The sequence below is a fragment of the Calonectris borealis genome, chromosome 3 (assembly GCF_964195595.1).
Source record: "Calonectris borealis chromosome 3, bCalBor7.hap1.2, whole genome shotgun sequence".
In the NCBI taxonomy this organism is placed as follows: Eukaryota; Metazoa; Chordata; class Aves; order Procellariiformes; family Procellariidae; genus Calonectris; species Calonectris borealis.
In genome coordinates, this window is record NC_134314.1 from 12688137 (window position 1) to 12712996 (window position 24860).

A 24860-nucleotide genomic window follows, 5' to 3' on the forward strand; every position below is an offset into this window, starting at 1 on the left:
TTGATGGTAGGAACACCTACAAATTCCACACATCTCATGATGTTAAAAATAAATACATAGAGAACGCAAACCAGCATCTGAAACCACGCTGTAAAAGCTAGCATTTTCAGTTTAAAAAGGTAATAGAGAAGCAGAAATGGATGTTGGGCTGTACGTGCCTTACTAAAAACTATCGTGGGAGCCAGACATGGGGAGGACAGCAGTTTGGCACAGGTTTGTACAAAGGCAGATCTGCTGAACTGCATGCCTTGGGCTCTCCCAGAAGGTTATTCCAAAACTTGTAACACAAGTGCTTGGGAATTCAGGATTAATATATGCCCTATGCCACCCCACTGTAGTATCTGCTGCTCCTCTGCTGTATCTCCTAAGAATCTCCATAATATCAGCAGCACCTTCCTCAGGTCTTTGATAACCCATCATGGCAAACCCACCTTTACATCCTCATGTCCTCCCATGCATCCTCCATCTTTTCTGATCTGCCTGATAGCCAAAAGACAGTTGACTGTCATCAGAGCCAGTGACGATTTGTTTCCCTGAGAGAGGCATAAAAAGTCTTTCTCCCTTCCCTGTGCAATTATCAAAAATTCATAGCCCTGAAACCATCACATTTGGTTGAAATTGGCCAGTTGTTAAAAAATATCAGTGAAGGAGAAAGGGAAAGAAGTCACACGGCACAGACCCTCTAAGGGTCCATGCCCATAACTGGGTGGTATGGCTACTCTCCCAGAAGACAGATGATTTGAACCCATCCAGGCCAAGAACACATCCAAGGCACTGAACCAGGTTTTTTCCTCTTCCAGCTGAAATTTTCTAGTTATTAAGAACTTCTATGAAAAAGACACCCCGTGTTTTTCTGGTCTATCCAACAGAATAAGAGAGGCCTGATTAAGTCTACTTAAACAATAGTTCTGGTTGCCCGCTTCTTGGAAAACTTTCAGATTTCTATAAACTCAAATGGATGTAAGAGACTGGCAGCCTGTACTGCTACAGGCTTTCCAGAGGGAAGTAGTACCCACAGTTAAACCACAAAAGCAATTGAGGTATAGAAAAATGCAATTAATAAAACTGGCCCAGTGCCATTTAGTCATCTATGAACTGCTAATTCCTTCACCAGCATCTCATATGAAAGATGCTGTCCTTCTCAGCAGCGTCTTCTTCCTAGGTCATACTGAGACATCAGCCCTGTAACTAATTAGAAGAACATACACCATCTCCCACATTTCTAACTGGCAGATCTTATTTGGTGAAGAGGCCATTCAATAATTACAAAAACTAGCAACATGTTAGTCTGGATGAAAAGTCTTATAAAGCCCCTGTACAGTAGGTGTGCACATGGCTGTAACCCCTGAAGCCCTTTGTTCCGTTAAACTCCGGGCTTTGCGGAACCTGAGCCTGGGCACAGGGCTCTTTTCCACCCAGCTGCAGATCGAGCAGCAAATTTAGCTCACCAGCTCAAAAGATTCAAAGAAAACGTCTACAACACATTGCAGTGGGCTGAGCGACACAGAGGCTTAAAGGCCAAAGCTGCTCTGAGACCTGGCATTCATGTTGGACTGGAAGACAGCCTGAATTCAGCCTGAAATGAGGCCACAAATTTCCTGTTTTTGCGGCAGATAAAACTCGGACAGTTTCTAGGGCTTGGGCTGTCTTCTCTGTCTGTTATTTGTTATGTGGTATCACTGCCAGGACAGCACTGGGATGTTGGGATGGAGGAAGAATTCTATGATTCTGTTCTATGATTCTAAGAAGGCAGCACGTAAGGGTTCATCTACTAAGTTTGCCCACAAATTTATTCAAAGCAGACCATGCTCACGGGTCCTTCCACCACGTCCTAAAGAATACCCTTAGCTTGCCACGGATCCAACCTTTGTCACGAATGCTTGGCAGTACAACTAACTTGGCTTCGAGCTTGGCTGGGGAGGTGCTCTGGCAGAGTTAATTGCATTTTAAAATAAGAGATTAAAATAACATAAATGCTAACGTACAGCTACTTGTACACTACCTTGGCATTAAAATATCCCTGGTTACCTTCTTTTCCTTCATTGTATTTTAGTGAGGCAGCTAATTCACTTTAAATATCCATCAGGTGGAATTTTAGTATAGGTAGCTGTTTTCATGGAGCAAAATTTTCAAAGGTATGTCCCTTTTTCCAGCTGTGCTCGCCGTTGAAGTGACAAAATCTTTCCAACTCTGTCAAGGGAAATTGGGGTGGAGGATGGAGACGAGGCTTGGGTTTAAAGAACTTTTAAAGTTTGATATGTGATTAATCTTATTAAGTTAAATTAAGTTCAGTACTGATAGTAGCTACGATGCAGGATACATAAGCAAGAGAACTGTGAAAAGAGTGGTTCTATCACCCATCGTAATTTTGTTTTCTTGAAACAGTTAAAGTGTTTTGTTTCCTGAAGTAAAAAGCGCTAAATCTAGCGCTGAGTTTACTGTTTTGCCAGTAGCACTTCAGTTTATAACAACTCTCAATAATACTCTAACCGCAGTTTCCTTTTATCTGCTGATATAATACAGCAGGGTTTGACACCTTTTTAGACATGAAAAGACTTTATCTTGTCTCAAGTAACAGCTGCCATTCGTCTCTTTCACCACTATATTTCCAAGTATCTTTTCTTGACATAAGAACACTGTGCCTGTGCAAAGCCTCAAAGTTAAATAATCCCTTCTCAAATTAGGAAATTTCTGTTAACTAGCAAAAGATTTACCGAGTTCATAAATTCTATCAATAAAGTAGAAACTGGTAAATGCAATGAAAATGAATTTTTCCTTTTATTAAGCATGTTCACACATGTTGATAAGTATTACAGTAACATCTTCCAATGAAAAGAAGTAAGAGCATGTGTAGCTTTATGGTGGGATATACAGACGTTGAGGGATGTTTGGGTTTTTTTTTTTTACATTTTTTGTAGCTCTCTAAGTTATGTATTCCATGTAAACAGCATTTATTTTCCATTCTGGTTGATTGCCCATGGACCTGAAATAGTGAGTTACAATCACAAGGAATGCCAAATAAATGTTTCCCTTCATTAAACTATGCTAAATAAATTTGCTACATTAAGTAGATGTTTAATACTGTTTCTAAGTGGAAATAATTATATTTATACGGCTAAGACAGAACCTATGGTTCTGCTCTATATCTCTGCAGAAATCATTCAAGCCAGAGGGATGCCGGCATCAGCTGGGCTGGTTCAGTAGTTCTACAGAAAAACTTTCAGAAAAGGACTTGAAGAACGATGCATCCTTTACTTGCCCCACCTCCATGGCAGGTATAGTTTTATTACTTTAGACAAAGCACCCTGATACACTCTGTTTGGGCTGACCAAGACAGACGATAAATGAAAATATATTCAGGATCATCAGGCTGACGCATCACATTCATTTATATTTATAGCCACTTTAACATGATCTTGTAGCAATATTTCCTGCAGAAGAAAGTTATCTGTTACACCCGCTCAATTTATTTAAACATCATCTTCACAAGTGGGAGAGGTGGCAAAGCAGTCAGCTTTGGCACAGTAAAAACAGTTCCAAAGAAGAAAAATCATCCCTAATCCTTAGATTGAGTAAATTACAGAAAGATGAGAAATCAAAACACTTTAAAAACTGTAATATCCCTTCTGTAACAAATCACAAGTTTAATTCAAGCGACAGTCACCCTCAATGATAAATGTTCTTGTATTTATTTGCTGCAATAAGCAGCTACACCCTAAATGAGAGAGGACATGCTATACAGTTGTTTTCACATCTATTGCTGCTTCTAAAGTAGTGGCAGAAACCTTGCACAAAATTGAGATGCATTGCAAATGAAAAAAATTGAAATTTTTCTGCTTTTCATACTTGAACTGTACTTTTGAAACCAGATTAATTTGTAGCAGTATCAGCAACATAGTCTCTTTTTTTTTTTTTCTTCCTTCTGCAGTTCTTAATGTCTTATGATTATATCTCATTTCTGGTTTCCATCATCCGCAAAACATGAACTTGTCATAATTCTGGCACAGTATTTTCAGCGAATCATCCATTAAAGCAGTCATCCCAGCCAGATCTGGAAAACAAACAAAAAACCCTCCAAAAACCACTCTTGCCCTCCAATTCTAAACAAAACCCTAAAACACAGAAACCCACACACTGGGGGTGAAATTTTATGATCCTTCCAACAAAAGACTGCATTCTCATATATTGGGAGGGAACAAAAGTGAGTTCATTCACATGATGTTGGCATTTTTATTAATGAAAATCCAAACTCTTCATTCCAACTTTCAGCATTCAAAATCAGCAGCAAGGAAGAGAATCATACATAACCAATAACAATGTTTTTTCCACAAAAAATGGTCTGATCTCTCTACTACTGACCACTGCAAAAGGAATCTCTCCATTTACGCTCCCCAGGTGACTGCTACTCTTATTCTCCTTAGCAATTCTATTCTTCTAGCTACCCTCTCACATCAGCTGGGTGGTTAAGGGTCTCCAGAAGAGAGAGACCATCTTCAAAACTGAAAATAAGTTTCCGATATTTTAGATTTTTTTGCTCATTTCCGTAATACATTTCTCATTTGGAAAATCAACTATAAATAAACTTTCTCCATCTGTCCACAGAGGAAAATAAGAAACTACCATTTTGGCTAATTACAGACTATATTATCTACAGACTACCTATTTTTTTGTTAAACACATCTGGAATTTAGCTTCCTAACTTTTAAAGCCTTGGCCTTTATGAAGAAAGAATTGACATTTTCATTAAGGCATGGATATTCTAAATTTCTATTGTTAACATTATATCTTGATAAAAGTGGCCTTCCTTCTGGTTGGTCCGTAGAAAAAGTTATGAACACTTAAACGCAGGCAAGGAGGCATTTTCCAATGAGCTGTTGAAAACAACTTTTTTTGTGTATGAACAGAGATTGCTTCTATATTAAAGAGGTAGGAAGAATACTTTCAAAAATGCAATTGTATTCAAGTTCCCCATTTAAAAACAAACATTTACATGGTATTATTCAAAGAATCTGCAATATCATAATTAGATTTTGATTTCCTGTAACTTAACCTTTGTTCTATTATAAGTGGAAGTGAGTATTAAATGGGATTCCCTATCTTTTTTAAGAAAAAAATGCCCCAAACTAGAAACGTTTCATGAAAACAGCCATCAAATTTCCTTAAATATTAGATATGACAGCTACAAAACTGGAATATCCTTACATGACTTATTCTTTGGAAGATGCACACACTCAAAGAACAGTTTATTATAGGGCATGGCAGATATAAATTTAGCTACCCTGCAAGATACATCTGCTGTGTGTCTCTATCTGGTCCTTCAGAGATAATCAACACAACCAGCATCCCAGGATTTGAAAACCCATTTTAAAACTAGCAAAATTAAGTTAGTGGAGCAGAATGGAAAATTTCAGTTGGAAAGAGCTGTATCACTTTGTCTTTTTAAGAAGCAGTGCAGGCACTATTTTAATAAATCTGTTTTTATAAGCAGAAGGACTAATAGCTGTACACAAAATCCTCACAATTTGCTGGAAAAAACCCTTCTTATTTCATGCACAAACCTCCCTGCTCCCTTGTATACTATATCCTGATGCTTATGTATCAAGTTCAGAGTGTAATCAAATCCAGGATAACTGGCACTTGGAATCAGCTCTTTGGTACTTTTGCTAACATTTGAGTTTCAAACTTTAGCTCCAGTATGCAGTATTTCACAGCATTTCCTATTCATGAAAACTGTGTCCACTTAAAATTGATAGAGCATACTGCAGAAACTTTGAGAAAGAACTCTGTAAGAGCTGAAGGTTCAGAGTTAATTGTTGTCATAATCTATTTTATGGAGAACCTAATTGATTTTGTTTCTTCCTTTTAGTCTTTCAGACAGGGGAAGGGGACTGTCTGCCCATGCATAAGTCAGAAGAGCACTTTTGGCTTGCTGTGTGGGACCAGAACCTGACCTCTCAAATGGTTGCTCTGGACTTTGGGAACAATCAACTCGCCCTACAGAGGATGGTTTTGGAGATACTTTCAATGAGAAACTATTACCAGCTTTTTTAAAATTGGTCATTTTCTTCTTCCGTTTAATTATAAGGGCTGAGTCACTGTTCGTTCTTTTGCTAGTAATGTTACTCCTTTTCTTTGTAAAACATTTTTTAAACTGACCAGGGTTCAGTTGCCTTTTCTGCTGCTCATAAATCAGATTTTTAGCCATGTTCCCATCGTCACTGTCTTCACTAGAAGAACATTTGTTCTGACACACACTCTTTTTAAAAGAAGTTTTCCAAGTAGTTTGAATATGAGCTTTTTTAATGTGACAGCCAGTTACAACATCTGCTGGCTTTTCAGACACTGGAATCACTTCACACCCAGGATGCAGCATCTCTGCTGTTTGCCCACTAAAGGCTAGAGATGTTGAACTGCTTATATTACGGTCTTTTTGCATCATTTCACCCAGGCTGCCAGCTTTTTTGTACTGATCTTGATAAATGTGTACGCTGGATTCCTTTGCATAGTTTTCTGATAGCACATTTTTACTTTCCTGCACTAGTTTATTTAACTGACACAAGGAGGAGACATATTCTTTATCAGGATTCAATGTTTCTTTTGTTTGTTTAAAACATTTCAAAGACTCCAGTTGCATTACATCTTCAGACAACAAAGGCTTCGATGGAATGGAAGTCTTCTTAAGTATTCGCTCACTTAAAGACCACTTCTGAAGTTGTCCCATAGCATCATCTGAAACCAAATCATCTGCACTATCAGAGTGTTGTTGATCAGACTGCATAGCATCAAAATGTTCTGAGCTATTTCTTATTGTTTCACGACCTAGTGGATGCGAGTGTTCCACGCATGTAGTTAAGTCAGCTACTGGATCGTGGGTATCACTCCCATGGGCTGGTGAAGTGCTGAAGAAGGTTCCTTCCCAATCAATACTGCTCAGTTGTAGACCAGCTGTTACAGAGGAAGAGGATGACATCCCCGAATTTTTAGTAAATTGTACTGGCAATACAGATGAGTCAGCCAATGTCCTCTGTAAGAGCGAGTAAGGCGATGCAATTAGAGGAAGAGCAGCTGCTGATGCTGGCATTTGAACAGTTGTTTTGCAGGAAGCTGCAGCTAACACTAGGTGTTTTGATTCAGTACTTCTCTGGTGTATCTCATCTTCTGGGGGAGTTTTTATATCTGACGTGGAGTCTTGCACAGGAAGAATTCCACATCTAGATTTTAAATTCATTTGAGATAGAAGATCGCTAACTTCATCATAAACGTTTGATAATTCCTTTTCTTTCGGTCTGTCTTTCCTGTCTGAAAAAAATAAAAAGGGCATATCAAAATGGCATATGAACCACAGTTCAGTTTTCCTAGTGTTAAAGTATAAAATGGTAAGATAAAAGCAGAGTCCCTGCAAGATATCATGCCCTGATCTTGATGAAACATGACATTGCTCAACAGGGGGAGAAATATTTGTTGCTTTTGCTTCTTGTATTCTGGCAAGACCTGTAAGTTCATAAGAAATAAGCTTTTGGACTTACTTTTCTGTTTCTTCTTCAGAACTTCTGACTTCTCCACTTTATAAAGGGCAACAACATCAGGATAAGCAGCCTGAAACAAAGACTCCTCTTCTACTGTGACTACAAACAACTCCAAAGGCTCATCTTCTGCATCAACATAATGTTCTAAAAAATTAATGAATGTATGTTAGACATGTATACGCACACATATTCAAGTAGGGAATAAGAAAAACAAAGAACAAAAGGTTTATCCGAGTACAAAGAAGGTATGTAAAAAGGTCAGTAGTACAATGTTTGCGATTTAGCTACAAGTAAAATCTTTTTCTTTCTGCCAGTCTCCTGGCACAAATGGGTACACTAAAGGTAGAAGTCTGTCAGCACAGAAAAAATTCTAGCTAGTAAACAGTCACAGCTTCAGGTACATAGTGAAATAAGGTATGAAATACAGAGTCCAGGTCTTATTAACACATACCAGAGAAAGTACCTGAAGACTGAGTCCCTTGCTTTCAAGGTAGATTTTTTTTTTAAGCATTGCTTTTACTTTCAGGGTACGTGAAATTTGATGCACATTTTCTATTGTTTTTATAGAACAGTTTCCAATTTCACCCACATTTCGTTTCCTCATAATGTTGTCAAACTCTTTTCCTCTTTAAAGCATAGTTTTCTCTTTTTCTATGAACTGTTTTGTTCCATAATGTACAAAGAAACCAGACCAACCTGGTTTTTGCCACTCAATTTCAAAACAAGGAATTCCATTTTTAACACGTGTCTTGACTATCCTGTAAGAACAAAAAGCAGCCCATTAAATGATTTTGTTTAATCAGAAAATGAAAAATCTAAGTTATCTAAAAATATTTCAATACTCTAATTTGTAATAATTCAGAGGAAAAAAAAAATTTTGTGATAGTGAAATTAATACACCTTTTAAGAAATACGCTACTTCTCTGTATGAGTTATACAGTAAAATTTTGGGTCTAGATTTGAGTACTGAAACATTTTTCTTTTTTTTAATGATACAGCTCAGAGGAGCGTAACAAGAAATCAGAAAGCTATTCTGTAACAGACAATCATAATGCAGACTCCTACAAACGTCAGTCTGATATCTTCAACTATGCCATAGAGAAGGCTGTTGCCATAGACAGTAATTTTCTGAATGACCAGACAGGGTCATTTATCTCTTTTGCATGAGAGCATGAAGGAAGATAAAACATGAACTGAGCAGGGACAGTCAGTCTTTATGAGATTTTTCTAAAAACATTATCTACACCCCAGTTTAATAGGTTCCTACATGTGAAGAGGCTCCTGCTGAATCATTACGGCGTTTTTAAACACTTGTTAGCAAAAGACATCTTCTAGAGCAGGCATGATCTGTCTTTTAAACTCTTGAAACACTAGGAAGTGTTATAAACAGAGGATGTCAATTAATTCATTCATCAAGGTAAGTGCTGGTAATTTATCTAGCCAATCTAGATAAATCTGCCAAAAGCAGCCCCCAACCAGTCTCTCCACTCTTTTGAAAGATAACACTGAATAGAACAGCTTCTCTGCAAGTAATAATTTAACAGACTATGACACATCAACCCAGAAGAGATACTATCACATTGCTACTGACTGTCCTGTCCCACAAAATTAAAGTCTATAAAATCTTGAACAGCATCAAGGAACATGGAAAAACTAACCTTCTTGCAATACAAGACTTTGCAGGGGGCGGAAATTTGAGTTTCATTTGGGAAATGAAACCGTCAGATACTAAAGTTAAAATAAGTCACAATTCCCTTCACACAGTGAAGTTAAGTTCAGGTTTGCCAACAGACACTGTAGATTCTAAAAGTTCACGTAAGTTTAAGAAAAGATTAGCTCATTTAAAAAAAATATATATATTGAGGGCTGATAGAATAAGAAGTACTAATTCTGACTCAGAAAACCCCTGAGTAACAGAAACCTGGATGGTGGGAAAATATTCTGGGGGAAAGTAGTTACATGCTTATCTTGTTTTTTTCCCCTGCATATCCATTTTCAGTAACACGATATTTGGCCATTTTTATATTCCTAAATGCAGCAGTCCTGAATGAAAATGTTGTTTTGAGAAGAAGGGGTAGCAGAATAGAACCGTAAGCAAATTATTTCGTCAGACACATAGTACAATGACCGTTGGTAGGTCTGATAAGAAATCAGAGATCATGACTGAATATGCAGATGTCAATTTTTAAGCCTAGTCTCTTATTTTGAATCACAAAAGTCAATTAAACTTCTGCTAAGAACCCGAGCAGAGGATCAAACCTGTAATGCTAAATCTCATGTGCAGATCAAAGGAAACAGAATAGAAAGTAAGCGTAGGAAAAAGCAGGCATTGTCAGTTAGAATGAAAGGAAACGGCTATATGTATTACTTTGTGCAGTAGTAGTATAAAAATTGGTGTACTGATCTAAATTTTTACCTCTATCCAAAATGAGCACAAAGCTTGAAACAGAGATGGAATAAAACCATTTTATTTCCGTAAAAAAGGAAAAACCCCGTGATTTTCCTCCAGCAGCAGAAGTAAACATATTAAGTTCAAGAAATCAAGCTACATTACCGTATTGCCTGCAGTTGTTTTGAATCAATGTATCCAGATTTTCTCTGGACCATATCATAACGTGTTAATAGTGCTAACAGTTTCTTACAAGCGTAATGTTTGGTCCATTCCATCTTCTCAGAAGCAAATATCTGTTAGTGTAAAAAAAAACACCCCAAACTTTAAAACCTTCTTATTCTGCTAGATATCATGCTTAGACAGCTATGTAGTAGCGGCATAGGACTAAATACTTAAAATATCTAGAACGCTTTTATACATTACTGTAATGCGTAACGGTATCTTACTGCCAAGGGAGGGAACAGTCACCCGTAACAGGGCAGATTCATCAGCTATCAATAATAAGCCAAGGGAACAGTTGTGTAGTGGCAGCAGTAGGAATAAGACAGTTGCTAAACACCTGATCAGATTCAGATCAGCTATGCAAGGAGCTGTGAAAATTACGGATTTTGCATGTGAGAGAAGGATGAACACCAATTTTCATTAAAGCTACATTGTTCAACAGCAGTCTATTATGCTATACATAATTCTCTCACTGTCATCAATCCCTGAAAAGGAAACATTGTAAACGATCTACTTTCACCAATAAAACCAAATAAAGTCACTCCTAGAAAACAATGCTAACATGCATATATTAACATCACCCTCCCCTGAGCCTCCCCCCCTCCCCCCCAAAAAAAAGAAGCCTCACAGGACATTTATCCTTCCTTCTATGGACAGAGGAATAAGTCAGACCACTTTTGAGCTTTGTGCACTTCGAATTAAAGGGCCCCTGATCTTGAAAGCTGGTAGTATTGTGCTAAATACAAGCCTGTTTTGGGGAAAACAGGCAACATTCAGAATAAAAGCTGCTTCTGCTTGTTATATACAGAAGCTGGTTATCTCAACGACACCAAAAAAATAATTGACAAGAAAGTTTAACATTAAAAAAAGAAGTCCACAATCATGACTTTCTGTAATACCCAAAGTTACCATATATGCACTGTGTCAGTAGGACAATGAAACAAGTACAAGTAAAAACAAAAGCTGCATCTGTCAATACCTTTATGAAAGGCGGATGAAAACAAAAAAGATAACAACCTTGAGGTATATATTAGCTCATATAACCATATAGTACTTTATACGCTATATAGATAATGTAGCACTCAGCAATCCAACCTAGTCATACTGGACAGTGAAAAACAAAACAACGTGAAGCGACCTTTTTTCTGAGTTCTCTTTCTTCCACTTTTCTACATACCTCCTTACATCAACGGATTTTTTTCAAAGACTTCAATTTTAGATTTTCAAAAAATGAGATATATTAAGAAGCTGTAGCAAGATTCTTTAATTCTTATTTCCAGTAAAATTACCAATGAAAATTGAAATTATCACAGATGCCTTCCTTACTAATAAACAAAAAACTACAGAGCTGAATAACCAGTATTTTGTTATATACCTGAAAGGACAATAAATTTGGCCTTTGGCATTCCTTTATCTTGATCAATTTATTCTTGTTTACAAGAAATTCTTGGATAACCTTGAGATAAAACAAAAAAGAGTTTAAGAGAGGGCAAAAACCTGAGATTTCAATTAATTAATTTAAAAATATAATCTTTAAATAGGCTTGCTTGTTACCTCAGAGAATGGAAAGCCCTCGCAACTGTTAGCTTTTCTGCAGGTAAAACAAACGTGTTAGGAACTGAATACAAATGGGAAAAATGCAGAATTTAATTGTTCACCCTGCACATGAACGCAGGGAAAAGCGGTTCAATTTTCAAGACATTCCTACTTTCTGATATTGTCCTCCACGGCACTTGCTTGTTTCACTCGCTCCAACTGATGCCATTCACAAGGGCAGCAGTATTTGGAGTCATTGGATTTGCAGTATCTAGTGCTTTCACAGAGTTTACATCCACTGTGCTCATGTTCCTTGTAAGATCCTATAGAAGCAGATGCACACAGCATGAGGAGAAAAGAGGTTTCCAAAATCTCCAAATATACAAAGCTAATAGTACAAATACAAAATTCAGAACACATGAATCTGACATGAATAGTAGCTGTAAGCAGATCTGAGTGCATTAGCTGTATTTATATATCTACAGTGAAAGCTGACAAGCAAGTTTTCTTTTTTTTTGGAAGACTTTTCCCCCAATACTTTCAGACCTTCTGCTGTAAACTTTATTACCTAAAAATTACAGAAGTAGTCCGTGACATCGTGATAAATGTACATAAGTAATGTATTTGAAACAAGCTTTTCCTTCTCCAAGTAATGGGTTTGAATGAGTTCACTGATCAAAGATGCTACCAAAATGAGGTTCCTTAAATTAATTTCTTTTTAAGAAAACACTGAAGCAAAACCCAGCAATGCTAATAGATTCAGTACTCTTTATGAAAGACCAATTCAGGCAACTAAAGAAATAGTTGCTTGTCAGTATGGCATACTTTCTTTACTGATAATGTTAAAAAGGCAAATATCTGGGATCATACAACAGCATTGTGATAACATTCCATCTGCTAGTTTCACATATGAAGAAAGGCAGTCCCCAGCCTCAAAAATATTTATATAAAGATACATATACACAATACTAAAAATGTAAAGATAGCCCAGAAGCTGAATGACAAGAAAAGGAGTTTTTAATGCTAGTCATAAAAAACCCCAAAACCCAACCAAACAAAAAAACCACCACCTACCACCCCACACACCCAGAACAAAAAGTAAACAATTAGGCTAAAAATAAAATTCAACGCTTTTCACACTGACCTGGATGATGGCACTCAGAACAGTGAGCTACCCTTTTAACAACCAAAGGTGGATTATTATCATACTGAAATTGTTCTTTCCATTGCTCAAACCTAGAAGGATGATATTAAAAGGATTAAGAAATATTTTTAACTTTCATACTTAAAAAAAACACTGAAAAATACTCAGTTTATATTTTTCAGGCATCTACCCAAGAAACAGTTTTCTACTTTATGAAAGAGATTTTTTTAAAGTACATTATATATGATTGTTGGATTTCTAGTATTGACACACACATTATGATAACAAACACAGAAAGCATTTGGTATCTCATGTCCTGATCCACAACCCAATCAAAAATCAGTAAGAGTCTCTCATCAGTCCCTATGACTTCCTTGCCAATATATCAACATAGATCTGCTAGCTCAAGAGGTAGGATAAGAAGCTTGCCTAGCAAAACACATAGTTCATTTAGCAAATATAAAGTAAGGAATGTGGTAGTCTCTTCTCCCCTCCCACCAAATTAAAGAATTACAAAATATTGTCTTGGAGCTGAAGTACATACCAGCAAGTCTTTGAATAAAGTCAAAGTATTTCAGCATACAACATAAATTTTCACTTTACCTTTGCAATAAGTTTTGACCTCGCAAAGTCTCAATTAACTTTAAAGCTTGTTCTTTCCCAACTCCTGGAATGCCCTACAGAGACAGAAATATGAAACATTACTTAATGACAAACAGAAAGTATTCAGATTTTCATAAAAACTGCCTTCATAACATTATGTAGAGAAATGACAAAAATTATCCCAGATGTTGAGAATAAATTGAGAAAAGTAATTTTTGACCAAGTTCTAAAGTCAGAGAAGGTGACAGATTACAGATGTACTACACAAGCTGCATCAAATGTTCTTAGGCTCAGTAGCAGCTCAAATAAAACAAGGTAGAGAAAGAAGGTAGCAGAAAACAGAAGAAGTTTTGTTTGTTTTTTCCTTCTTGCTATCTGCAACAGTACAACAATACAAAACACTGGTAACATTCTTGCCAGCTAACTGCTAGAGAGCTGAAACTTTTCAGAATTGTCTTGGAAAGACAAGACGAAGACAGATCTTTTGGATTTTAGAGTCAAAAGGTTGGAACTTAAGAAATAGAAGAAACCCAGCAAAAAGCTTTCACTCACAGGAGAGAGATGATTTATGGCAACAGAAACAACTTTTAATATTTGACAACCTCAAGCACTTATGCAAAATCAATTCTGAGAGGTGATAAGGAAAGTGCAAGTGCATTTTCTGAAAAATAATTAAAAACCCCAATAAAACCACAAACCCAAAGAACTCCTCTCCTCCCTTTCAATAACTGCTTTCTTGATTTTGATATTTACTCCATTATTACATCAGTAGTATGCATGTCCTTTATAGGAAAAGGGACGACCACTACGGATAATAGTTAGATAGGAACAGCAAATATTTCCTGGAACCTAGCTCATGGACTGAAGTCCAGAACTTTGTAGTAATCCCTAGACATACTGAAGAGTGGAAGTCAGTTGATTCAAAACAACCATAATGATTTAAAACATACATACTGCTTTTCTAGTTCCTCTTTCAATCCTTACTCTATTTTGCCAGGAATCAGTACAGTTGAATATAAAGATTGTATTGAGTGTGCTTTCTACAGCGTTATTATAAATAAATCTATAGCTTATTTTTATTCAGCTGTAATGGCTGAACTGAATATATGCAACCATATGAAATAAATGTGCGTTCAAAACCAATCAGAAGTTCTCACTGGACTGCAGCCAGACACTCAGGCAGAGTGTCAGATACTCAGCTTCTGCAAGGAAAGCATCATTTTGATATATATTCAACAAAGTAAGTGCAATTATAGAGTGGTATTCTCATTCATCTGTTCTGCCAATCGCCATTCCCAATGCACTCCCGTAATTCAGCTTTCCTCAGAAGTTTCTATCTTTATCCACTTTGCTGTGCTGCAGTAACTCAAAGACCTATCTGGCATTACAGAATTGTGTCACTTTAGGACTATGCAAGAACCTGGCATTCTGGGAGCTGCTAGTTCCATTACAATAACCACTGATTAGCTGCTATTTTTTTTACTCCCTCTCTCTTTATACATGTATTTTGTAATTATTAATAAATAACAATAATAAACTATTTAAAGATTCCTATAACAGAAGCAAGTCTTTCAGAAAAAAAAAAAAGAGTTATTTGCTCTTTCAGCAGTATCAGTTGTTTAAAAGGACAGTTTTATCAAATTGGAAGACAATAATTTAAGAATAACTAGATATCCACTGCAAGCCTGAATGGGAGCAACCGTTGCCTGAAGTCACTGTATGATGAACTGTATGGAAATCAAGTTTCATCCCACTTCCTTTCCATTTCAAATAGCCATTACAACAGCTTCTGTTCAAAATCTCCAAAAAAATTCAAGAGCTTACAAAAAAAAAAAAAAAAGAAGCAGTCATGAGTGAGATCCCTCACTTCATTCATTAGGCAAACTTTCAAACAGGTGACTCCTACTTCTTCATAAATCATATATTTACAACTGACAGAACTAAAAAGGGATATATCCAAATGCCATCCAGAACCGGCGTTACTAGTAACTACAGTTCAAAACTACCACCACTAACTATTCCGAACAGCATAGACAAAGCTGTTTTTTCTCATTTTCCACAGCTACTCTGCTGCCAGGGATGTACTTTAACGTGAATGGGTTCAAAGTATCCTAGCAAACAACTCGGTTCTCACATTTGCTCAAAATAATCAACATCTAACTTTTGCCTTCACCTTCATTATATAGAAATCTGGAATAATACATAGCAGTTTTGAAAGATTCATGTTCATGAACCGTTTTGATTATCTTTAAGCCTCCACAAACAAAATTTACAGTAACTTACTAAGCATCATCTTCAACTAGATCTCAGTAGTCATGCATTGCATACAGCTTTGTCAGCATTCACAAGTCTCCCTCGATACGCTGTCTTGAAAAACAATAAATTATAAGTACCTAATAAAAAATAATTATATTGCTTACCTTTGGAAGATAATCACAACCCAGAAGAACAGCTAGCCCAATCAAAGACTCTCTGTCACAACCAAGCTTCTCCTTAATAGATGACATTGTGTAACAGTCAAGAAGTGGATCCTGCGAAAGAAATTTATTGCACATTTTATTTGACTAACATCAGGGAAGGAACTGCCCTGGGTCACGTTCAGTTGTGATTGGTTACCCACCCCTATTCACCCACATCTGCAGGAAATGGATCTATTCCATAAGAGGTGTCTGATAGCAAAAAAAATAAAGCAGCAATTAAAATTTATAATGTAATGCATGGACACCACATGAATAACTACAGTTTTGGAATTTCAAGTTGTAAATATGGGCATCAACTGTTGAAAGAAACTAAATAAGCCAAGGCGTGTTTTTATTGTTTACTACCTGTAGAAAAAGTGTGGCAAAACTAACATTATCTAGTACTAGTGGCTGTGTAAGTCATCTCAGGAACTGCAGGTTTTAAAATCCATATAAACATTTTAATGCTACTTGCGTAAAAAAAGAAGAAAAAAATTCAAATGTTACCTAGCACATTAGACATGAGCTGAAGGAACACCCGAAGCTTTGAAGGTGTCCTGGTTTCAGCTGGGATAGAGTTAATTTTCTTCTTAGTAGCTGGTATAGTGCTATGTTTTGGATTTAGTATGAGAATGATGTTGGTAACACACTGATGTGCCCTTCCGATTCTCTCGCCCATCCCACTGGGGGCGGGGAGGGTGAACGAGCGGCTGGGTAGTGCTTAGTTGCCGAGTGGAGTTAAACCACGACAGAAGGGTAGAGGGACTCTAATACACCAACATGAAATCAAGATTAACATCAATCAAAACACAGAACACTGCCCTCCCCCCATGGCCCCCAAAAAACTCCACACACAAGCCAACAACCCAAAATAATCCAGTTTTCTGGAACAGATACCCCTGACAGACACATACTCACATAAATTACTTTTTTATGTTGACTTAGATATGTAACAAAGTACACCTGAAAGATTGAGCCACCTTCATTTTTGGTGATAAATGACAAGGAAAGTTGAATGAAAGAAAAGAACCAGGTCAAGACAAAATCCAAACACAGTGCCATCAAAGCAAATCATCTTCTGTCAACTTTAATTATTTTTTAAAAAAAAAGTTAATTGTTCATAGTACTTTTTTTCTGTTCTATTGATTTTCTCCTGTTACTGAAGTATTTTCTCAACAAGTCTTTCAGATGAACATTATTTAAAATTCCAACCCCAATATCATTTTTCCTCCACTTTCTTGTTAGATTCACCAGACAGAACACACGCCTTCCCTTCTCTGATTTATAGAGAGAGTATAAATTACAGAAATTTGAGGTTATCTTTTGCCAGTTCTGGAAAATTGCATTCCTAACAAGTGAACACTTCAGCTCAAGGTCATAAATTGATTTGTTTTTTGAATGATCACAACAATTGATTATGATATAGATGTACAATCTCTACCCTAACTGGAGACTAACAGCATTAATTATAAGTATATTCATAATAAAACAAACGTGTAAGATGCAAGTGTGTGAACACTTATTAGACCCAGGATGCTGACCACTCCCATATGCCCTAATAGTAAATTTATAGGAAGCAATTATTTCACTCAGTTGGAGGAGGAAAGGGGGAAAAAAACCCATTTGCTACTTAGCTTTATATTACACATCACAGGACACTACAAGCACAGGCAACAATACCATCAGTGTTCTTCAATTCAGTTGTTTGGCTCTCACATCCAACGCACAGACTGCCAGTGAATCAAACAAAACGTTCCTGTCTTAAAAGTACCATTTTAAACAAATCCAACTACCAGAGGGTAAGTGTGATAATATCTAAGTAATTGTTTCAAGTTCCTTCTTTCTATTTACATTTTTGGGAAGAGTCTAAAGGAAGGGTGAGAATGGGATGACATACATTACCTTAGCATTCATGGCAAAGTTCCTATAAACTGTTTGAGCCCCATATAAGAAAACATCTCCATCATTGGTAATACAGCCATCAACGTGTCCTTTTGCATTTAGGTAGGCACACATTGCCTCTGCTTCCCCAGCTGCTTGAACCCAAGGGACACCTAAACACTCCAGCAGTTCGAGACACTAAAAGAAAGAATCCAAAAGGAAAGAGATTGAATGTTGAATTAGATCCACTTATTAGCATGCATTTTCTTAGACACAAGAACAGTGCTACTGTTGCACTACCTATGTAGATGTAGAACACTACATCAATTCAAGCACTACTGTAGGAGAAATATAGTTTACCGTAACAGTTAAAAGAAATAACCAGCTAAAAGCAAAGTATTAGTTACAGAACTTGAACACAGCATGATTAATGGTTACTCCTTCACAAAAATCTTTACACTTTAAATTGATATTTAGGATGTTTTCAAAAGAAGAGTAACAAAGGAATATTTATCTTTGTAAAGCAACACTGTTTACTCAAGAGGTAATACTGAGCTAGCACAGACATCTCTCAGACGCCAGACTCCCCGAGAATATCAAGCATGAAAGTACAGTACTGTTGGCCTAGTAAGACTGGACCACAGTATAAGACATACTGATATATGCTCATATATACTTCTTACAAATTTCAGAAAAAGAATTTATTTTAGAATTAAGAATAAAACATGAATTGATACATTCAATCGACTGAAGCCATGAGCATCTATAAATTCTATTTCATAAAATTCTGAAGAGACAAAAATGGTTAAATATCTGCAACAATGAATTAAGAAGAAAATTACTGAATAGGAGGTCTTTGCAACCAGAGTTGTCTCAACCATCTATACCAAGACGACTATACAATCTTCCTTTTAGCCTAATTCAATAGGTTTCCAACAAGTGTATCCTCTTAGCTACCCAGCTAGTTTATCAAATCATAGCTCTACATTACAAAACAGTTCTGAGACCCCTTCAAAAACACACTAGCTTAGCTTACATAGGTACACATTCCTGTTTTCACGTATACCCCAATCTAGGGGAAAAAAACCAAAAGTACCAATACTAACACTATAAAAGAATAAGGAAGCTGAATTTCTATAATAAACACTCAATTATGACTGTGGCTCACTACAGCATAACATGCACAGGAACACATCAAACAAGAAACTTATTCTACTGACGTTGTCCCTCTTCTACAACAACAGTTAACAGATGCTGTAAGGCCCAATTTCAAAGGCATGTGTTCCCTCAAAATTCAAAATACTCTTGAAATTTGTTGTGTAGAAAATTATTAACTCTTTCAAGTTCTTGTGTTTAATTTGGTTAAGATTTCTTCCTATCACATTAAAAACACTGAAACACAGCCCTGAATTACTCACCTCTTTTAAAATGGCTTTAAATAAAGATCTCCCTGTTCTTGCAGCTCCAACTTTCTTTGCAGGTCCATAGCGCATCTCGTTCCTCTTACTCATGGTGTCTGCTTTCAACTTGGGGGCCTCTCCTTCCATGACAAACACTAGTTTAATTCCCATTGATGTTAAGAAAGAGAACCGAAAAAATAGGTTTCTGCAATAAAGCAAGGCGTTCTATAAGCTGCAGAATTAGCGAAGCCCAATCTCTTCAGACATTTTCCTTATATCCCGCAGCTTACCCCAGGAACAATCTCAGCTTTCTCTCCACCTTTTATGATCCTCTCACCCCCAAACTAACAAACCTTTTATCTATAACCCTGTCTTTGGTTGAAGTTGTTTTCCTATGAACTTGTAACAGCTTTACAAAATTCCCAAGAAAATACCACATAAGGACAAGAAAGATCTTTTTTAGGTGTAAAGACGTAAGCAAATTTAAAAGGCTTAATAAAAAACATTCAATATCCAAAGTCTGCTTCCAAACATATATCCATATTGATTCTTTTACATCAAATTTTAATCCCAAATCTACCAATAATGGTACATCAGATTCTGAGTGACTGAATGCTGTGGTATTAGACAGGCTTATTGATACCATTACCATGCCAATTTATTTTATATGCAAACTAGCATCACTGATGGGTGGAATTTTGCAAGGGAACAAAAATAACTATTTGGTCTATAACAGTAAAATTGAGAGCAGTAATATCAGACAGCATATGCTTCTTCCAGTAATTCCAGGATCAAACATTCAAAAAGAGTAGACCAAACATTTATATCTCTTTGATTGACACAGAAAGACCATCACTCTAGATTTAATTTTGTACATTTGCTGTTAGTAAAAAAGGATAAGCCGATCTTTTGAGGCTAGTTCTATTTTCATAAATGATATAAAAATCAATCACTTACAATAAGTTTCTCTAAAATACTTAGCAAAACAATTTAATTTCCAACTGCCTGAAAACATTTCTTTTTTTGGTAGAAATCTGTTCATCCCTTTGTCTTGCTTTGGAAAGACTGCATAAGAGATCTGGACTGATGCTTCCATTCCATTGCACACAGGACATCCTATCAGAGGGAAGTAATGACTTTGGTCATGCCTCAAATTTTACTTAATTATCCATTTGGGGTCATAAGCATAACATTTTAAGAAATTATTCTCAGAAGATGCTGATATTTCATATCAGCTGAATTCAACAGAAGCCACAGGAACATCTAATAACTCAGTATTCTTGAGCTAACCAATAACAGCTCATTTATGAAAATTTGCATATATTTTCATTTTTGCCGGCACCATTTGCAGAAAACAGTGCTTTGAAGTTACAGCTGCTTATACTTGCTCATCCCTTAAGTATGTGATTCATTTAAACTAAAAACATACATATTCTTCAAGGTTGTTCATAAGCCTGAAGAATGATTTAAACATATTTAATTCAACATAGGGTCTAACTAGAATTTTAATTTATAAGCCAGATCAGGCTAGAGCATGCATGACTCTCAGTATGCTCTGAATTGACTAGCATGCAAACTGCTGCGAGAAATAGTTGAAACTCCCATACTACCTTCCATCCCACAGCCTCAGAAATATATAGGAATTAGCACGTTGATTTGTGTTCCTTGATAATTTGTATATCACAGTGCTATACCACAGTAAGATAAACATGGTTCTGCTTACATCCATCTCATCCTTATCTACAGTTGAGGCCTCGAGACAAAGTAGGCTGGGCCCCAGAACTTCTATTTGCACCTGAGCATCAAGTTGAATTCAGCCAGTATGACTGAGCCTTCACTTCAAACCCTTTACACATGTAGCACAAGCGACAATAACGGAATCAAAACAACACAGTCGTATGAATTTCAGAGGTAGTCTTAAATTTGGAATAAGTACCATACTTAAATTATACAGCTCCAAGACTTTTGGCTACAATAATTTATATGGATACCATACCTCAGATGTGGCTTGGTAACTACTCCAATCATCTTTTTAACGGTCTGTGCTTCACAAACCCACAGACTTAAATCAACAGCAAGTGTTTTTCCTTTGAGACTGCTCAAGTTGACAGGTTGTCTCACAGGCTCAAGGATTTGCCACAGATTAGTCACTCCCATTGTTCTAGCTTCTCTGTTGTCAGCATGAAGGTTTTAGCTGTGAAGACCAAGCGAAACAAAATACTTTCAGAATATAACATGAAGTATGACATATCATGAATGTGAGGTTCGGAAAATAAATATTTAGTCATTATCAGTTTTACTTTTATGAGCCAAGAACACTTGCAATCAAACCTTCTAAGTTTGTAGTGACTCCAGTTCACAGATGGTTTATTACTAAATATCTTCTTTGGACTGCACATTTTCATTGCTAATAGCCTAAACATAAATAAAAACAAACTCAGCTGGGGGGAAAAAAGGCGGGGGGGGAAATCATTCATTTCCAAGTCTCATGTGTCCCTTACATACGCACAATCCAAGTTTTACTTAAAAACAAAGAAAAACCACACCTCTCGAGGGAATTACTTCCTCATCTGAAGTGGTAAGATTCACATTAAAATGTTTGTGTTCAAATAGAAGTAGCTTAAAGCTACTTGAGGAATATTTACAATGATGACTGAACTTAAACTCTCCTTAGTAAACCAAGATGATATAAGAAGGGTCGGCAGCCAGAGATTCTGGCTTGGGAAATTCAAGTCGGACTTCAGGAAAAAAATGAGAGAGGGTACTGCAGCACTGGTTGCCCAGGGGTTGCAGAATCTCCATTCTTGCAGATTTTCAACATCCAACCAGCATACTGTCTTACTGGTTTAATCCAATACTGGTGGAAGTCCCCCTCTGAGGAGGGAATCAGCATTACTGACCTCCAGAGGTCCCTTCCAACAAACATTTTAACATTTATAACACTGTGATTCCAGAAACACACCAGTGTGTATGTTTTTACTATTTTAATTTTGATATTGTGTGACTGGTACTACCTATAATGAACACCAGCTGAAAACACACACCCATTAGGTGGTATATTTCTTTGTCTCTTATTTAACTTTACTTATATAACTCTATTCTCCATGCTACCCCATTACCAGATTTAAATTTTCTTCCTTTCCTTCTTTCCTTTTTCATTATTCTTCTAGTTTTCATACCTTGCCACTTCTGTAAGTGGCCTTTAACACATACTCTGCTTTTCCCCCTCACAGTACCAATCTGTTCCTGCACTGTCTTATTGTACAAAGTCTGCCTCACGCTTATTTCTCTACTTTTCCCTCTTCTCCCTCAATATTCGAAGATAAAAATCAAATAAAATCTGGAATGTTTTGTATTTCTTTCATCCTGAGTTTGAAACTACTGTATACTCAGATAAAATAAAACCCTCCTTTGAATAAATGACTAGATGAGCTAGCTACCTGTGCTCTGAGATCTGCTTAAGACACATGAGGAGCTATGCCACCTTGCGGCCTCCAGTGAACATGGCCATGTTAAATTCAGCAATCTTCTACACTTAACACCATCACAGCCTGTCAGAACAAAGCCAGTTTTCATAGGGTGCGTCGTTTTATACTCTAGAACTGTTTTAAAGCAAGGCAGCCAATCAATAACACATAATTTCTGCACTGCAGGAATTCCAGATTGTTTTTAAATCAAGTCCTCATGTTAAGATTTATTTTCAACAGAAATCATGTTTCTCTAATCCATTTTTTCCATACTTTAATCACTCAACCTATTTTAGTTGTATGCATACAGGGCATAATGTATTACTTTTGTTGTTGTTATACCTCAAGCACATAAAATGAGTTAAAAATATAAATAAAGCATGCAAATACATGGCATAATTTCTTGAAGTCCAGGGTGATCAATCTCTCTGATGCATAGGGGAGGCTAACAAAAGGCATCCAAACCTTCTCAAAAGACAAGTGTGATATTCAGCTTTAGGAAGATTTAACAAGAGAACACCTAGCAAAAAAAGGAAAATGTCTTTTTTGATGTTATCATTTGGCTCCTGCCAGTCTACGTCAATACACATTTTTTAAAAAACTGTGTAGTTGGTTTCCAAATATTGTTATGGAATGTCATGTGGTACTTAATTAACGGAAAGACAAATACACTACTAACACTCAATGTTCCATAAGATTACAAATAATAAAGAAAAAAATAAGTACAAAAAATTTGAAAACTACAGAAAACCTCACTTTTTTTTTTCATTATGAGATTATAAGGTATTGTTATTTGAGAAGTTTTCCTTAGCCCCATTCTATATATACCTAAGGTTTGAATTATGACAGCCTGTGAGACCTGCCAGTCTTTGCTTTTTTGAGCATATTCAGCAAAATATTTAGATCTGGATCCTGTATACAAACAGATCTACTACTTTCAATAGGAGTGATCTGTCTATTGAGGAGCTTCATTCATCACAATCCTCCACTCTTCTGAGAAAGACGGTAACTTCCAAAAAAGGGAGACTGAACCTGATTTTTTTCATATACTTACAAATCACTGAAGATACCATGCTATTATAAGATCATTGACAGGAAATATAAACTAAAAAACCCCACACAAAACCTTCTCAATTTCTCACTGGGCCAAAATGTGCTATAGCTATATAGCTTTTACGTTTTATAAATCGTGGTTTAAGATTATATTCTACTCTACAAAGTTTTTTTACACAGCCAAAAAAGTAAGCCAGTTACTTGAAAATAACTACAGAAGACATTTAACACTAAAGTTTAGTTCATACAGATAGGCTTTCACTCATTATCAAGGTAACTTGCAAAGACTGCCAAGCATATGCTTTATGTCTGACCCAGAGGGCTTTAGGGGAAAAAAAAAAAAAAAAGAAAAAAGAAAGTCCACGATACGTTTTTAACAACTCTCCCATTCCCTCTATGTGCTACTGCGATACCCCAGCACCTGGCACAGCTTTGCCAATACACCTGAGCACCTGAAGCACAGCAGTGCTTCAGCATTTGCAGATTCCTCCTCAACCTCCTACGGGTTTTTTCCCCCCGAGATGAAAACAAAAGCGAGAAGTTGCCCGAAAGCGAAATAACAAGACGCACAGGCATCTTGAGTACAAGCATTTAAAATTCCCGCCCTCATCCGAGCTAGCGATAATACCGCACCACAGACAGACGCAGACGTTCCCCTGACCCGCTGTGGGACAAACAGCCTTCCGGAGGGCTCTCCCTACCGGGGGCTGCAGGCCCAACACCCGGACTCCAGATTTGAGGCTGGGGGTCTCCTCTCCCCCCTGCCCGCCCGCCAGCGGACGCCTGCGAGGCCGAGGCCCCGGCACCTTGAGGGCCCCCAACGCCTCCTCAGCGAAGGCGGCTCACCGGCTGCATGAAGGGAGGGGGGGAAGCGCGGCCGGGCGAGGCGGGAGCGGTCTCTAGACAAGCGTTAGTAGAAACTTACATCCCGGTTTGAGCCCGGAGAGGCTCAGGGATACCCGAGGAGGCCTAGCCGCTAGCTCCCGAGGCCCGCACAGCAGAGAGAAGGAGAGGGGAAGAAGCCCCCGGGGCCGCTCACCCGCGCTGCGCTGCGCAGCTCCAGCGGTCGCCCCCGGCGGGCGCCGCCCCAGCCGCAGCTCCGCCCGCTCGAAAATGGCGGGCTCACGGAAACGGCCCCCTCGGGGTGGGCGGCGGGAGCGCGCAGGCGCCGCGCCCC

General features: G+C 37.4%; 1 protein-coding gene across 10 annotated transcripts; it reads right to left on the reverse strand.

Moving 5' to 3' along the window:
• Positions 1–2754: 2754 nt before the first annotated feature.
• On the reverse strand, positions 2755–24842 carry GEN1 (GEN1 Holliday junction 5' flap endonuclease). 10 transcript variants are annotated; one of them, XM_075145009.1, is made up of 15 exons: positions 24609–24841; positions 21160–21357; positions 19182–19368; positions 17785–17961; positions 15844–15954; positions 13424–13497; positions 12821–12912; positions 11849–11999; positions 11695–11731; positions 11516–11596; positions 10081–10211; positions 8223–8284; positions 7527–7670; positions 6157–7299; positions 2755–4051 (listed from the first exon to the last, which is right to left on the reverse strand). In XM_075145009.1, exons 2-15 carry the CDS (start codon positions 21318–21320, stop codon positions 3969–3971), a joined length of 2634 nt encoding a protein of 877 aa, XP_075001110.1. In that variant the 5' UTR covers positions 21321–21357; positions 24609–24841; the 3' UTR covers positions 2755–3968. The 10 variants fall into 10 exon arrangements, with proteins under 10 accessions (XP_075001110.1, XP_075001111.1, XP_075001107.1 ...); XM_075145010.1 differs by having other exon boundaries at positions 2755–7299; positions 19182–19303; positions 24723–24842; XM_075145006.1 differs by having other exon boundaries at positions 2755–7299.
• Positions 24843–24860: the final 18 nt, after the last annotated feature.